Genomic DNA, 17,732 nt, shown 5'->3' with positions numbered 1-17,732 from the left:
CAGGGGGCAAGCCGAGCCTCTGTCCCTACCAGGTTTTCCTCAGAAGACTCCCCCGCCTCCACCCCATCCTCACAAAACTGCTCTTGGCTCCCTTTCAGAGCATTCCTAGATCGAGAGACATTCATGCAGGCTTCCTCTGAGCTCTTAGTGACAAAGGGTCCTTTGCAGGCCTGAGTGAGGACAGCCATGTGGACTGAGTTTCTCCTTCTGATGGCTTCCCTTTCTATTTGTTCGATGACCTCGACCTGTGAGCTAGAAAAAAGAAAAAAGGAGGTAGTGAAGAGCGTCTCTCATCAAACCTCATCTCATTTTGGGGTCCAGTTTTTCCAAGAAATGTGTAGCTGTCTTGATTCTAGCATGTTCTTGTCTCTTATTGATTCTTTGAGTCCCTGGAGAGGGCGCTGTGTCTTCCCCGCTGTAGAGTTTTCAAGGATTGTTTCCTTTGGAAGAGGATTGTCCTAATATTGTAAGGCTTAGCTGTTCTTTTCCCAAGAAAGAGTTCCCAAACGGAAAAATTTATTTCAGGCTTTGTGGTGACCATAACCAACAGAGAGGGACGTGACAGCCATTTCAATAGGAAATGGGAGGTGGAGGCAAAAGTTAGAGACCCAAATGTGTTTGTAGACATCACAGTGACTAGCGTGGGTGTCCACAGTTCTGCCCTGCTCTTGACCAGCTGTGGGATCATGCACAAGTTGCTTCACCTCTCAAAGCCTCAGTTCCCATTTCTGTAAAATTGGAATCCTAATAGTTTCTCCCATGTGGGGTTACTGTATAGTATTAAACGGGTCATCGTTTGCAAATTGCTTAGCCCAGCATCTGGCGCCTATGACAGCAGGAAGGTAAGAGGAGCACACTAGCAGCCACCTGCCTCCACTGTGAGCCTTCCCATGGACAGAAAACCTCCCAAGACCTCCCAACTACCAGATGGAAGCCTTTGCAAATAACTTACCCATGGAGTGACATACAAGGTAGAAAAACAGAAAGAAACTCTTGGTTGACAAAGTACCTTGGCACCCACGGTATGCTTAAGAGTACACGCTATATATCATAGCTTTTTTGCCAAAGTATAGCCTAGGGGCCGGGCGCAGTGGCTCATGCCTGTAATCCCAGCACTTTGGGAGGCCAAGGCAGGAGGATCGCTTGAGGCCAGGAGTTCGAGACCAGCCTGGCCAACATAGTGAAACCCCATGTCTACCAAAAACAAAAAATTAGCCAGGCGTGGTGGCACATACCTATAGTCCCAGCTAGTCAGGAGGCTGAGGCACAAGAATTGCTTGAACCCGGGAGGCAGAGGTTGCAATGAGTAAAGATCATGCCACAGCCTGGGCAACAGAGTAAGACTCTGTCTAAAAAAAAAAAAAAAAGTATAGCCTAGGACCACCACCTTGCACAACTCCAGTCACCATTCACAGTAGAGTCCACGAAGATGGCACCCCCTGGAGTTGTGCGAGGCATAACCTACAGGGCCATTTGCGATGCCCTGAAGCAACTGTTGAGTAGTAACACGGATTCCCTGCCTAAGTGTCAGGCATGTGAAATCCAAGTCAAAGTCAGATGTGCTTGCCATGTTGTGCCTGCCATTATGATGTTTGCTTGTTGGTTTCTTTAGTGCTTTATGATTTCCAGGAAAGGAGCTGTGAGTGAGGGTTGTCCTGTGAACACTAGTGCTGTTCTTATAAAGCAGCTAGGTAAGGAAACCTACGCTGGCCTGTTCTGCCCTGCTCCCATTCCAGCCAGAGCTTCCCACATGACTTCTGGATGCAGTCCTTTGACCCTCTTGCAACCTCATGACATCCTGCCCAACCTAAAGAGTGCGCATATGCCCGGCTACTCACTGCCTTAAAGGAGAAGCTCTTTGGGAGTGCAGTGAAGAACACAAAGGCTTTGGAGTACGATAGACTGAAGTTCAAACTCCAACGGCAATCCAGCCTTTCTGAGCCTCAGTTTCCAACTTTTGCCGGGCAGGAACACATTAACCACAGGCTCCCTTTCCCCCTTCAGAATCTGCATACATGCCTTTGGGACCATCCCATCACTGTATAAACTGAAGCCCAAAGAGGTTCTGCAATGTTCCCAAGATTGTGTAATCAGTTACGGCCAGAACCAGGATTAAGTCTCCTGAGTCCCGGTCTGGGAGTCTTTCCCAACAGCCCAGAGCACCTCGGTCACCTGAGAGCTCAGGCAAGTTCCTCACTGCAGTGCTGCCAGCCTGCCACTTCACATGCTCATGGGGGATGATCTATCATGTGGGTAGAAATGAAAGCCACCAATGATAGAAGAAAATGCAGTTTCAGATAGGGGCTTCCTCATTCGCCTCCACTATCTTTTCACCAGGGATGTTGCTGAAGTTCCTGGACAAACTCAGTTCCCCCCTTTCAGTTTCTTTTTTGATGGTGATGATAATGTCTGGTGGCTAATGTTTAATGAGCATTTATTATATGTACCAGGAAGTGTTCTAAGTACTTAATATATACGATCTCATTCAGTTCTCACAAAGTAAGAAGTGTCTGTTGTCATCTCCATTTTACAGGTGAGGCACAAAACATAACACATTTTTCGGGGTTATAGATGGTAGGAGGCAGAGGAGGTAGATGAACCAATTCTGCTTAATTTTAAATCCCATGTTCTTAACCAGAGGTCGGCAGACTACATTCCATGGGCCAAATTGAGACCATCTCCTGTTTTTATAAATAAAGTTTTATTGTAACACCTCCATGCCCCTTCATATTGGTGTTGCCAGTGTTTGCTTTTCTGCTCCAATGGCAGAGTTGAGTAGACAGAGATCATATGGCACACAAAGCCAAAAATATTTACTCTCTGGCCCTCTAAGCAAAAGTTAACCAACCTCCACTCATAACACTATGCTATTCTGCCTCTTTCATTTACCCAGTGTCTGAAAGAAGGCCTAAAAAGGAGGATAGGAGATTCTGGGGATAGGAGAAAGAACGAATGCCCCCGCTATCTGCTAGGAACTGCGCTGGTTAATAGTTTACTTAGTTAACTGAGGAATAGGAAAAAGGGAAAATACGCTTTGAACAGTCTACATTACCTCTTTTTTTTTTTTTTTTTTTTTTTTTGAGACGGAGTCTCACTCTGTTGCTTAGGCTGGAGTGCAGTGGCACGATCTCGGTTCACAGCAACCTCTGCCTCCTGGGTTCAAGCAATTCTCATGCCTCAGCCTCCCAAGTAGCTAGGATTCAGGCGCCCGCCACCACGTCTGGCTAATTTTTGTATTTTTAGTAGAGACAGAGTTTCACCATGTTGGCCAGGCTGGTCTCGAACTCCTGACCTCAGGTGATCTGCCCACCTTGGCCTCCCAAAGTGCTGGGATTACCCGCCTTCATTACCTCTTTAAAACAGAACTTGGAGATATGTGGTTCTAAATATACACATACATGTATATGCATTTGCATATATAGTAATATAATCATATTGATACATCTGATAAATATGCTTGACATTAATGTATAATATACACAACAGATGAATGTTTATAAATTTTACCTGTTTCTTCAACTGGAAGTTTTTTTTAAAAAACTTTGGAATGTTTTCCCTGGTATAACTTTTGAAACAGAAATTTGAGGTTTATAGTCCAGAGGCTGCTGTAGCTAGAGAACTGTTTATTTGTTCCAGATTTCTCCACCTAATGTTTTACTACCTGTGGTTGGTTCCTTGGTCTTAAATCACTTCTTCTCTGGGGCCACTGCTTTACTCTTACAAGTTTAAAGGTAAACTTTGTGCATGATTATAGCCTGGTGGGTTTTACTCAAACAAGTCAGAACCCACATTAACACCTTTCATTCTGAGTACACAGTGATATTTGTGCTCGAGTGTCAATAAACATATTTTCCAGGAAATTTTACTGTTTGCAAGTGTCAGAAACCCAACTCAGACTAGCCTAAGCAAAAGAAGGAGAAGAAGTAGTTGAAGTTATTTTTCATGTAACTGAAAAGGCCAGAAGTACCAGCTTCAGGCCTGGCTAGATCCAGGTGCTCAAGGATGCTCAGGAATCTGTCTGTTGGGGTTACCTCTCTCGGCTTTGGAGCCCCTCTCCTCTTTCTCTGTACCGGGAGCTTCTTCCTTGTGTCTTCTTCCTTCTTTCTTGCCTATTAAACTTTCCGACCCTTAAAACAAACAAACAAAAAAAACCAAACAAACAAAAAAAGAGGAATCTGTCTCTTTCATCTTTGTGAGCTTCATAGTCTCAAGCAGATTCTTGCCCCACCTGTAATGAGGTGGCCACTGGCAACCCCAGCACCTTCCAAACTCAGCAGCTCTAGGAAAAGAGCAAGCTTCTTCATTGGCTTGGCTTGGATCACGTGACTATCCCCGAACCAATCACTGAGGCCAGAGACATGGACTGCTCTGGCCAGGCCTGGGACATACTCCCTCCCCTGGAGTGGAGCGGATGAGCCCAACCAGAATTAATGGACTCAGAATTGTGGGAGGGAGGGGTGTCTCCCCCACACCCATGCAGGAGATGGATGCAATGTAGGGAGGAAAAAAAAAAAAAAAAAGCCCATGGCAAGAAAGCATTCCTCCTGCCTAAGGTGAGCCTCCATAATGAGATTCCGGGCTAGGAGCTTGGGGAAAGAAAATGATGAATAATCCATTCTCTATCAGGAAAGTTCCAGGCCGGTCTCCAAGGAAGTAGGGTGGCTTGTTTTTCTCCTCTGTGTATGATGAGAAGGACACAGAGTTGGGGGTTTTGTCATCCATCCCAGGGAAGGTGGCAGTTCCCAGCTTCATGGGACCGTTGAGTACTCCCCGTTCTTGAGAAGGATGTGGCTTTGCCTGTAACCAGGCCGAGTAACTGGGGATTGAACAAAGAACCAGAGAGCACGGCACACTTCAGAAGAAACGTCTCGATAGCCAAGCTTTGTCATCTCCCAGCCCGATCGTGTAGTATTTTCCTCTACACTATGCTGTTACAGCTCCTGGGGGGACCTGCTGATGTGATGAAAGATCCTGAGACCAGGTTTTTTTAATATCAAAGGACATTTTCCAAAGCCCGTGAAGTGAAGGGCACGGGGCAGCGGACAGCCTCAGGCACAATGTCCTCGGCAAAAACACAGAAGGACTCCTGAAGTTTGCTTCGTTCTCAGATGTCTACAGAGTGTGCAGACAGCATAGGGGACTGCAGGGAGGAGCGCAGGCGGAAGCCTTAGCATCCTGGTGAAACAGAACACGGACGACCCGGCCCAAAACCCCAGGGATCAACCGTGGCTGTTTCCTGCAGTTCACACTCTTCCCAAACCGCAGCCACATCGCCGCTTTTCCTAAGTTAGTTGATCATGCATTGGTTCATTCAGTCACGCAATCTGGCAAGACTGAGCTCCAGCAGGCCGAGTCTAGGGTAGAAACAGCAGTTTGCAAACATCTAAGTGTTTTCTCCTTAGATTATCTTTCCCATTTTATGGACTGACCAGGAAATGAATTAGAACTTAAAGGAAAAGGAAACTTTAAGCTAGAAGGTTTACAAAGATGGAAAGTAAGATGGGCCAGAATGCACTTAGGTGTCCCCTAACCCACCTGGCCAAAATCCAGATGAATGGCCTTTTTGAATAGCTCAAAGGGACCTACTTCTTTAAGCTCTAAAATGTGGAAGTAGTATGTAACTTGGGTGCTCTGTGTTCTAACATGTATAATCCCGATTTCTGGAATGGAAAATCCTAGACATAATTGATCCTTTTCTTGGAGACTTAGAATTATTGCCCCATTTTGAATCCTGGCACCCGCCAGGGGCTGTTGAGATGGAGAAGGCTGTCTTCCTGGGCCCCACATAGCACCCTCTGCTGTCTTGGGGCTCTTCTGTCTGCGTTTTAGGGTCTGGCAGTCAGTTCCTGCTCTCTGCTGGGATCAGTGTGCCTCCTTTCCCCCTTCTTTCTTGCCCCTTCCCGTCCTTGTAATTGTGTAGTTATTAGGGTAAAATTGAGTAAGATCAGAGGAAGTAGAGGCTGAAAGTAGACCTAGAGGACCACTTGTATGAATAAGCGACATTAGTGGTTCCATGTGGATTTTGTATTATTTTTTTCTGGTAACTCAAAGGTCCCTTAAAAGAATTTTGTTTTTGTTTTTTAATTAAATAACCTGGCCAGGCATGGTGGCTAACACCTGCAATTCTGGCACTTTGGGAAGTCAAGGTGGGTGGATCACTTGGGGCCAGGAGTTTGACACCAGTCTGACCAACATGGCAAAACCCTGTCTCTACTAAAAATACAAAAAATTAGCCAGGTGTGGTGGCGCATGCCTGTAATCCTAGCTCCTTGGGAGGCTGAGTCATAAAAATTACTTGAACCCAGGAGACGGAAGTTGCAGTGAGCTAAAATCGCGCTACTGCACTCCAGCCTGGGTGACAGAGTGAGACACTGTCTCAAAAAAAAAAAAAAAAAAAAAAAGGAGAGGGGAGGAAGGGGGCATTGATTAAGACTCAGCTACACCTCCTGGTTGGGGATTACCTATGTGTGTTACATTCTTCTGTAAGGAAGTGTCTCTTCTCCACCGTTGAATTATTTACTCATTCATGTATTTATATCAGTACGGACTCCTGTGTCTTTATTTGATTCTCTGTGCTATAATCCATCTGATGTTATTTATTTTGTAGCTCATATTGTTCTAGACTTGGCCACTGGAGCTCTTTTGGGTTGGTGCTCATCCCTCTAACAGGGCCTGTACCTTCTGTTTTTGAGCACTTACTCACTTTCTGCTGTTACAAGATGCCCCGGGCTCATAGTGTATTCTCCCTGCCGCAGCCCCAGAATCAGCTGAAGGGTTTTTTTTAACTTTGGCTCTGTTTGCCAATTGTTCAATTCAGTTCGGTCAGCAGGCACCTAGAGTGTGTGCCAGGCCCTTCACTGGGCACTGGGTCCAGCCAGTGCTATGCTGATGAGTGTCTGAAAAAGTAAAGTATGCAGGTATGGTATAAAGCTTACTGACACAAAGAATGTGTAGCACATTCTTTACAAATAATAACAAAATATGCAAGACTCTTTATGGCAAATTTGTCGTAAATTCCATACAGCCATTGATTCTCACAGAGGGTTTTTATTGATTTTTGCCAAACTCTTGTATCCCTAGCCAACTGATGGTAGCAACTGATGAAAAAGTTTCCAACCGGAATACTGGTGGATATATTTGTTTACCTTTGTGAGTAAGACGAAAGTGAAATGAGAAAGATTTGTGTTGGAACCTCACATGTTCATCAATGACATGAGCACCTTCTTTGCTATCATAGTTTCTGAATGCCAGAAGAAACTTCGATAACAGTTTTTGAATATCAGAAGAAAATTTCCTCCATATCTTTTGTGCTACTCATAATGTGATGGCTACAGACACAAAACACTTTTAAATCTCATCTGTATTACTAATATTTTATCCAACACCTTCCTAAGAATAGAAAAGCAACAAAACGAAAAATCAATCCCTGATTTGTAGCATTTCCTGATTTCTGTGGTGTAAATACTCCCATTAATGCAGAATAGGCAAGGCCCAAAATTGGGGCTTAGCCAGGGAAGGTTCTTGGCTTTGCCCAGGAAAGAATTCAAGGGCAAACCAGTAGTGTGAGACAGCACCTTTTATGGAAGCAGCAGTGCACAGTGGCAGGAGCGGGGCTGTTACTTGCTCAGCAGGGCTACCCCATGGGCAGTGTGCCCAGAGTAGCAGCTCAAAGACAAGTCTGCAATCATATTCATATCCACATTTAATTACACAGAAACGAAGGGGTGGTTTATGCAGAAATTTCCAGGAAAAGGGTATTACCTTTCAGGTAGTTGGGTCATTGCCATGGAAAGGGGTGGTACCTTTTGGGTGTTGCCATGGCAATGCGAAACTGACATGGCACACTGGTGGGCATGTCTTATGGAAAGCTGCTTCCACTGCTGCCCTGTTTTAGCTGGTCCTCAATTTGGTCTGGTGTCTGAGCCAAACCTCCAGAATTGAGTCCCACCTCCTACCTCACCATCCTGGCCAATTTCAAGCTTCACTAACACAGAGCCACAGAGAGCTGTGTAACAGCACATCACTCTACAGCACTGCCAACACACAGACACAGTAAGAAGAATAATCATTAAGAGCACAGATTATCATGAAATATAGTAAAATAATTAGGAGGCTAAGTTTTAAGTATTTATTACTGTTGTTTCTGGTATAATTTAATTGTAAGTATATATAATTTATTTTTTAATGGCTGTGTTTATCAGCCAGCTCACAGAATTCTCAACATTTACTCATCGGCTCTCATGAGCCAGCACCAACAGGCCCCAGCTCTCCTCTGGCACAGCAGTGAGCCAGCTACAGCCCTGCCTGGGGGGAGACTGTGGTTCTCTGAGTGGCATGCAGGGTGCTGCACATACCCTGTGACTCAAACTTGCCTGAGGGAGCCTATAGCGTTCCTGGAAAATCCTGTCCACACACAGCCCATGCACCATCTTGGGGATTTTCACACCATCTATTTCTCATTTTCATTTTTTAACTCAGAAAATCTATTCTTCATTAGCCAGTCATCTAAGATCCTTTTGCAAGTATGGAAAGTAAATGTAAATCATGACTTCAAATGACCTGGAAGCTCCAGGGGCACAGAGTTTGGAGTCGAACAGCATCACCACTCCCAGGCTTCAGGACCTTGGGCAAGTCTCCGAACCTCACCGAGCCTCTGCTCCTTAATGCACAAAATGGGGGTAAAAATGCTTCCCCTGCCCCAGAGCTATTCTCGTGATTAGATGAGGCCACATATACGAAGGGCACAGCACATCCTAGCACCTAGAGCCTTCTCTCCTTGATGGTTCAAAGCCAAGTGGTAAGAATTAGAGGCCGGGCGCGGCAGCTCACGCCGGTAATCCCAGCACTTTGGGAGGCCGAGGTGGGCGGATCACGAGGTCAGGAGATCGAGACCATCCTGGCTAATACGGTGAAACCCTGTCTCTACTAAAAATACAAAAATTAGCCGGGCGTGGTGGTTGGCGCCTGTAGTCCCAGCTACTCGGGAGGCTGAGGCCAGAGAATGGCATGAACCCGTGAGGCGGAGCTTGCAGTGAGCTGAGATCACGCCACTGCACTCCAGCCTGGGCGACAGAGCGAGACTCCATCTCAAAAAAAAAAAAAATTGCAGTCAGCAGAAAACATGACAGATGCTCCAAGGGCAAGGTCCACTTCCCCACCTTGTCCACAGCCTCCAGGGCTTCCTGGAAGAATGCATGGGTCCTGTGGGACTCTGGGCAAACTCCCTGGGCATTTTAGGGTGTCCTTCTCACCCTGAAGCCTTGACAGGGTCAGAAGCAGATGTTAGTGTGATAACACAAGAAACAAGGAGATCATCCGGAAACAATGGATTTGGAGTTCTCGAGTACATTACTGGCTGGGTGTTTGTTCAAGCTGATAGAAATTCAGCCGTGGGTGTGGTCCAGGTGGTTGGCAACCTGCTATTTTAGACAGTGTGGGAGAGATCCGGAAGAGCACATGCGGCCTCAAAAATAAACAAAGAAAAAACCACCACGCCACATACCATATGGTCAGAGGGAAAGAAAGAGGAGGAAAGAAGGAAAGAAAGAGAATGAAAGAAAGAAGGCACTAGCAAGTATTTTTTAACTAATATTTCTAAACCAGACTTGTTGATAACTGACCTTGATCCCAAACTCTATGTACATTCTAATGCGAGCTCAGCCAGGAGCCAGTTTTTCAGGAGTCTTTTTTTTTATGTTTGTTTATCCTCCTCACTGTTTCCTTGTAGTTACCAGCAGCAATTTCTGAGAAAACCTTTACCTTGCTTATGATAGTGTAGGCCTGTTAAGTAGAGAAGACCAACATTAACCTTCCAACTAAAGCCACCTTAAATCAACATGCTTTCAAAAGACAAACAAACAATGCCGGGCTCTGTGGCTCATGCCTGTAATCCCAGCACTTTGGGAGGCCGAGGTGGGTGGATCATCTGAGGTCAGGAGTTGAAGACCAGCCTGGCCAACATGGTGAAACCCTGTCTCTACTAAAAATACAAAAAATTAGCTGGGCGTGGTGGCACATGCCTATAATGCCAGCTACTTGGGAGGCTGAGGCAGGAGAATCGCTGGAACCCAGGAGGCAGAGGTTGCAGTGAGCCAAGATCACGCCACTGCACTCCAGCCTGGGTGACAAGAGTGAAATTCTGTCTCCATAAATAAATAAATAAATAACAAAATAAAACTTTTTTTTTTTAAACTGGAAGAGCTGATTGCAGTCTTTGCTGCATTTACACATCATGCACCGGCCCCTTTAGAGACCCTCTCATTAGCACTGTGGGGGCTACAAGTGACAAAACCAGCTCAAACTAGCCTCACAGTACTGAGCAGTTAGTGCAGGGTGCAATGCGAGCCAGGGCTCAAAACCAGCTTCTCTGTTTGTTCATTATGCACAATAGCCAAGAGGTGAACGCAGCCCAAGTGTCCATGGACAGATGAATGGATAAATAAAATGTGATCTGTCCGTGCAATGGAATATTATTCAGCCACGAAAAGGAAGGACATTCTGACACATGCTACAACATGGGTGAATCCTAAGGACATTGTGCTAAGTGAAATAAACCAGTCACGAAAGGACAAATGTTGTATGAATCCACTTATATGAGGGACAGAGTATTTAAATTCATAGAAACAGAAGGGGAATGGTGGTTACCAGGGGCTCTGAGGAGAGGAGAAGGGAGAGTTATTTAATGAGAATATATTTTCACTTTTGTAAGATGAAAAAGTTCTGGAGATCTGTTTCACAGCAATTAGACTATGCTTAAAAATACTGAGCTGTACACCTAAAATGGTTAAGATGGAGAATTTTGTTATGTATTTTTTTATAATTAAACAAAAACAGACTGGGTGTCGGGGCTCATGAATGTAATCCCAGCACTTTGGGAGGCTGAGGCAGGAGGATCACTTCAGCCCAGGTGTTTGTGACTAGCCTGCAGAACACAGCGAAACCCCGTCTCTACAAAAAATACAAAAATTAGCTGGGCCTTGTGGCCTGCGCCTGTAGTCTAAGCTACTTGGGAGGCTGAGGCAGGAGTATCACCTGAGCCCGGAAGGTTAGGCTGTAGTGAGCTGTGATTGCGCCACTGCACTCCAGCCTGGATGACAGAGTGAGACCCTGTTTCAAAAAAAAATCGAGAAAAGAAAAACAGCTTCCCTCTCTCCACGTCTGGACTGCACCCCTTGGTGCTGCCTACATTCTCAAGTCCCCAGGTCTCTGTAGCTAGAGATTCTGGTGTCCAGCCTAGTCTCCTTGGCTCTGATTGGATCGCATGCCCCACCCCTGGCCAATCACTATGGCCAGTGAATGTGATTTGTTGCTTAGCCCCACCCTCAACAGTGGGCCAAGAGAGGGAGGGAGATTTACCCACAGTCTCCAAAAGATGCCGAGTGGATTCTGGCCTGGCCACTGCAGAAATGTTGCCCTTGAAGCAGGAAACACGCTCTCTCCCATTAGCACCTGTGCAGTTAGTTGGCATGAGGCACCCTTACCTTAGAGCCCCGCCCACCAAATGTCCTAGCATGAAAGTGGATTCCTCCACCACAACCAATAATCTCTACATTTGTGTTCCAGAAGGCTGGAGTAAAACACGTTGGGGTTTGCCCGCTCTCACCTTCAGCCCATTCATTCAATGAGTACTTATTAAACCCATAGGAAAAGGTCATGGGAATGAGCGAGGCAAGACAGCCCCGAGGATGGGGAGGGACATGATGGATGGAGAAGTCAGTCCAGGGCAGGGGCACAGTGGCTCAGCTTCTGAAACCAAAGAACAGAAAAGGGGGTAGGTGGAGAGGCTGAGATGTTGACAGTGGAGAGAAATGGGAAACTACACGTAAGGTAACAGAGTTCTGGAACTCTGCCCAGACCCACTCCTGAAAACAGATTTCAAGTGGGCCAGTGTCGTTATGAATGCCTGGCCAGGTGTCCCCAGATGTATTAGTCCATTCTCACACTGCTATAAGGACATACCAGAGACTGTGAAATTTAAAAACAAAAGACTCACAGTTCCCCAGGACTGGGGGGGCCTCAGGAAACTTACAATCATGGCAGAAGGGGAAGCAAACGTGTCATTCCTCACGTGGTGGCAGCAAGGAGAAGTGCAGAACAAGGGGGTGGGGAAAGCCCGTTATAAAACCATCAGATCTCACAAGAAGTCACTCGTTATCACAAGAGCAGCATGGAGGTAACTGCCCCCATGATTCCATTACCTCCCACCAGGTCCCTCCTAGTCCCTCCTAAGGGGATTGTGGGAACTACAGTTCAAGATGAGATTTGGGTGGGGCACAGCCAAACCATAAATCACCAGGTGATCAGAGTTTGGTGCCAGATTTCCCAGAACACTCCTCACTGACTCCAAGAAAGAGCCTTGGGGGGAATGCATAGGGTCCCTGAGTAGCTGTAGACAGACTGCAGCTTGGAGATTAGGATCCTGAGTGAGTGGAGAGCTCTCCTCTTCAATAAAACCCAGCCGAAGTTCTAGGAACTGCTGTCTGCTGGAGCTCTGATTTTGGAAGCATTCTGTCCTTTTCCTCATTGTGTGTGTCTGAGCTCATCTTCTCTCTGGGCTACAGAAGGAGAACCATGAGCCCTGGGAAAATAGGGATGAGTTCTTGCTTAGGAAGCAAACCTTTGAATTTAGCTCTTACCTGGAAAGCGTTATTTCTGCCAAGAGGATTGGGAGACAGAGGAGGGGAGAGAGAAAGAGAGAGAGGAGGGAGAGGCCATCAGATCTTGATCCCAGTTCCCTGTCCACCACTGCCTGTGCTGGGTAAATCCCTTAACCTCTCCAAGCCTCACTTCTAACATAGGAATAAGGAGAACCCTCACACAAAGCGTCATGGTGAGGAATCAATAAGCTCAGTGCAATAAGTAATAGTGCTCATCAATGCCACCATTCAACCACTAGGCACCAGGGAGAAACCACCACTAAGCATTAATCCACGGCAAAAGCCAGGTGTCAGCACCACTCCACATTTGCTCATCCACGGTTAGATGGATTTTGACATGCTCTCCACTGAAAGTAGCTGTAGCATTTTCCCCGGGGCCTCTGCCAGAATCAGGTGTGCTGGTGTGGAAAAGCAAAGGCTATTCAGACAGTCAGCGTCCCTGCAATCCCAGAGCTCTGAACTTTGAGGGATAGAGGGACCCACAGTGTGGACAGAAAGAGAAAAGGCTGTGGAGTCCCAGGGAGCTGGACTGGAATCTCAGCGATTGGCTTGTCTGTTATTTTGACCAACATTTGAGGACCTACTAGGTATGTGCCAAGCATTTATTCTAGGGGCTGAGAATACAGTGGTAAGAAACGTAGATGAAAAGTCCCTAATTCCTTAGAGGGAACATTCTCCTGGCTCAGCAGTTCAATACTGCGTCTATGGTGTTCGGAGTCCCTTGGTCTTGCCTGGCCTGTGTCCTTCAAGTGTTGATATCGCAGAGTGTTGAGTGTATTAAATGAGTTAATGCAGGTGACTCTTTCGGCAGAATGCCTGGGTAAAGCATGCACTCACTCAATAGTGGTGTGATCGTGTGCTGTGTGGTCCAGGCAAGGACCCCCATCCCAAAGTTGAGGAGAGTCCAGGAAGGCTTCCCGGGGGAAGTGACTCACTGTTTTTTTGTTTGTTTATTTTTGAGACAGAGTCTCATTCCGTTGCCCAGGATGGAGTGCAGTGGTGCTATCACAGCTCACTGCAGCCTCTACTTCCTGGGCTCAGGTGATCCTCCCACCTCAGCCTCTCAATAGCTGGGACTACAGGCATAGGCCACAAGGCCCAGCTAATTTTTGAATTTTTGGTGAGGCAGGGTTTTGCCATGTTGCCCAGGCTGGTCTTGAACTCCTGAACTCAAGCTAGCTAGACTCCCACTTTGGCCTCCCAAAGTGTTGGGATTACAGTTGTGTGCCACCATGCCTGACCAGAAGTGACTCATAAACCAAGACCTTGGGCAGCAATGCTGCCCAAGACAAAGAAATGGAGACCATCCCAGCCGGTCATAACCTCCCCTGACCCTTGTCTGCCCCTGCAGGTCTCCTTCCCATGGATGAGGGGCCCAGCACCATGGCCAGGGCCACAGCCACCTCGTGCCACACAGCAGCCAAACCAGGCCCCCCCGCCGCCACATATTCCCTTCCACCAAAGTGTCCAGCCAGCACCGATGCAAAGGAGCTGGTCCCAGGCCTTCCCCAGACCCACCGTGGTCCTGCCGGCCTCCCACAGGCGGCCTGTGAGCGCCAGCAAGGAGATGTTCTCATTCGTGGTGGACGACGCCCGCAAGCCCCCTGTCATCAAGCAAGGTATGCATCAGGGCTGCCATCGGTGGCTTGGGGGTGGTTCACAGCCATGTGGATGGGTCTTGGTTTTGGTTTACTTTCTGATTCTAAAAGTAGAACATGTTCAATTGTAAAAAATAAAAATAAATTCAGGATAAGCAGAAAGTAAGAAAACAGTTAAAAATCAGCCGTAATCCTTTTCCCCAGGGTCTCCCTGTTGACTCTCTGCTGCGTATCCCTCCAGCCTCTGTGCTGTGTCCGTATACACACACCAGGGCGCCTGCAGTGGGTGTGGCCTCGGTGCTGTGTCCATATACACACACAAGGGCACCTGCAGTGGATGTGGCTTCTGTGTGTGTGTACATATGAGTGTGTCACAGGATCACGTCAACACACTTTGACTCAGTTGTGCAAAAATATTAGTAATTGCAATCCCCTTTGCCCCCAACAGCCCTAGGAGGTTTTAAAATATTTTACCACCATTTTACAGGTCAGAGGAGACTGACACTTATCAAGGAAAATGACTTCTCTCGAGGAAGTGTATTCAGTCCCGTCTAATCTAACGTTTTTCAGTCCCATTTAAGGCTGGTGAGCTCGGTGACAGCCCACTCACAGCTTGGTCACTCTGGGACACACACAACCTTCAGGGTGTCCTTCCTTCCCCACCACCCCGTCGAAAGCCTCATGGCACTTGGGGAGGAAACTACCCATCTGTCACAGTCCTCTTGGCCTCAGCAGCCTCACCAGCAGAAGAGCTCGTCAGTTTAGTCCCCAGTCATGGTTCCCAGAGTTCCTCCCTAGCCTCTGGCATCAAGGTCCCATTCTCTGTCCTCTTTGTCCCAGCCCCAGGCCCTTCTGAGTCCCCAGGTATCTCCCAGTGGCTTCCATATCTTTTTCCGGTCTTGCTCAAGACCATTCATGTAGTCACCTTCCTCAGTCACTAAAATAATAATTATTATTGTGACATATGCAAGCTGAAGAGTAAAGGCAATGTGTCTCCACGGTTTACATCATCACCATCATCAAATGCACTGCCACATACCTACCACCCACACTGAGAAATGACTCAGCCATTTTCCCCCAACATTTTAATATGAACTTTTTTCTTTTTTTTGGACGGAGTCTCCCTCTGTCGCCCAGGCTGGAGTGCGGTGGCAGGATTTCGGCAGTAGCGCCATCTCAGCGCGCTGCAAGCTCCGCCTTCCGGGTTCATGCCATTCTCCTGCCTCAGCCTCCCGAGTAGCTGGGACTACAGGCGCCCGTCACTACGCCCGGCTAATTTTTTGTTTTTGTATTTTTAGTAGAGATGGGGTTTCACCATGTTAGCCAGGATGGTCTCGATCTCCCGACCTTGTGATCCGCCCACCTTGGCCTCCCAAAGTGCTGGGATTACAGACGTGAGCCACCGCGCCCGGCCTTAATATGAACATTTTTTAAACATACAGCAAAGTAAAAATAATTTTACAGTGACCCCCTTCCCACCTGAATCTACCATTAACATTTTACTATACTCTTTTTTTTTTTTTTTGAGACAGAGTCTAACTCTGTTGCCCAGGCTAGAGTTCACCTTCTGGGTTCAAGTGATTCTCCTGCCTCAGCCTCCCAAGTAGCTGGGATTACAGGCACACACCACCATGCCCAGCTAATTTTTGTATTTTTAGTAGAGACGAGGTTTTGCCATGTTGGCCAGGCTGGTTTCAAACTCCTGACCTCAAGTGATCCGCCCACCTTGGCCTCCCAAAATGCTGGGATTACAGGCGTGAGCCAATCACGCCTGGCCCATTTTGCTATACTCTTATTGTGTGTCTGTCTATCAATCATTTTGTGAATTCATTAATTCATCTTAATTTTGGAGACTTAAAATAAGTTTCCTACAGCTGTAGACTTTCCCCTAAACATTTAGCACGTATACCATTAACTGGAGTTCGACAGTTTTTGTCTTTTTGTGTAAAATTAACGTACGGTGTGTATTAGTTACCAATTTATAACCAATTATCCTAACATATAGCACCCTAAAACAAACCAGAACCCTATGCATTATCTTACACAGTTTCTGGGTCAGGCATTTGGGAGTAGCTTAGCAGGATGGCTGTGGTTCAGGGACTCTCAGGAGGTTGCATTAAGCTTTTGACGAGAGCTGTGGTCCTCTGAAGGCCTGCCTGGGGCTGGAGGACACATCTCCTGGGTAGTTCACTCACATCCGTGTGTGAAGAGGCCTCAGTTCCTCACTAGCTGTCCAGTCAGTTCCTTACTAGCTGACAGCAGGAAGCCTCAGTTCTTCCCCACTGCCATCTCTCTCCTAGGCTGCTTGAGTCTCCTCATGAAATGGCTGCCAGCTTCCTCCAAGAGAGTGGTCCTAGAGAGAAAAGCAGCAGCCACATGTCTCTTAAGATCCAGCCTCAGGAGTCAAACTCCATCATTTCTCCAGTAGCCTTGGTTACATAGATAAGCTCTGTTATGGCTGAATTGTGTTCTCTCAAAATTTATATGTTGAAGTCCTAATCCCCAGTACCACAGAACCTAACTGTATTGAGAGAGTACCTTTCTTCCTTCCTTCTTTTCTTTTTTTCTTTCTTTTTGAAACTGAGTCTCACTCTGTCGGCCAGGCTGGAGTGCAGTGGCATGATCTCGACTCACTAAAACTTCTGCCTCCCAGGTTCAAGTGATTCTCCTGCCTCAGCCTCCCAAATAGCTGGGATTACAGGCACCCACCACCAGGCCTGGCTAATTTTTGTGGGGTTTTTTTGTTTGTTTGTTTGTTTTGAGGCGGAGTCTCACTCTGTCGCCCAGGCTGGAGTGCAGTGGCGCGATCTCGGCTTACAGCAAGCTCCGCCTCCCAGGTTCACCCCATTCTCCTGCCTCAGCCTCCCGAGTAGCTGGGACTACAGGCGCCCGCCACCACACCCAGCTAATTTTTTGTATTTTTAGTAGAGACGAGTTTTCACCATGTTAGCCAGGCTGGTCTCAAACTCCTGACCTCAGGTGATCCACCTGCCTTTTAAAGAGGTAACTAAGTTAAAATGAGGTAGTTAGGGTGGGCCCTAATCCAATCTGACTGTTGTCCTTGTGAGAGGAGGCGATTAGGACACAAGCGATACCAGAGGAAAGCCCATGTGAGGACATAGTGAGAAGGTGGACGTCTGCAAGCCAAGGAGAGAGGCCTCAGGAGAAGCCACCTGGCCAACACCTTGATCTTGCAACCTCTAAAACTTAAAAAAATAAATTGGTGCAGTGAACATGAGTTCAAATCTTGACTCTATCACTCACCAGCTGTGGGACCTTCGGCAAGTGCTTGACATCCCTGTGCCTCAGTTCCCTCACTTACAAAATATGATATGAATGCCATGTCACTAGTTGTTATGCTGTATTTTTATTGTTGTATTGTTATTTTTTATTGGGTTTTTAAGAAGTATTTTTGGCCAGGCATAGTGGTTCCCATCTGTAATCCCAGCACCTTGGGAGGCTGAGACAGGAGGATCAC

General features: G+C 46.9%; 1 protein-coding gene across 37 annotated transcripts in view; it reads left to right on the top strand.

The window, feature by feature from the left end:
* The window catches only part of FHAD1 (forkhead associated phosphopeptide binding domain 1), a 150,131-nt gene that overhangs the window by 27,196 nt on the left and 105,203 nt on the right, over positions 1 to 17,732 (top strand). For all 37 annotated transcript variants that reach the window (XR_008492249.1, XM_063659447.1, XM_054437397.1 and 34 more), the window contains one exon: positions 14,008 to 14,275. Coding sequence is in view for 36 of the 37 variants with exons in the window: in XM_063659447.1 (XP_063515517.1) it covers positions 14,008 to 14,275 (268 nt within the window). In the remaining variant the exon portion in view is untranslated. The remainder of the gene's footprint in view (positions 1 to 14,007; positions 14,276 to 17,732) is intronic.

This window comes from Pongo pygmaeus, chromosome 1 (genome assembly GCF_028885625.2).
Source record: "Pongo pygmaeus isolate AG05252 chromosome 1, NHGRI_mPonPyg2-v2.0_pri, whole genome shotgun sequence".
In the NCBI taxonomy this organism is placed as follows: domain Eukaryota; kingdom Metazoa; phylum Chordata; class Mammalia; order Primates; family Hominidae; genus Pongo; species Pongo pygmaeus.
The sequence above is the reverse complement of the archived record's forward strand: the minus strand, read 5'-3'. Positions and strand labels throughout refer to the sequence as shown.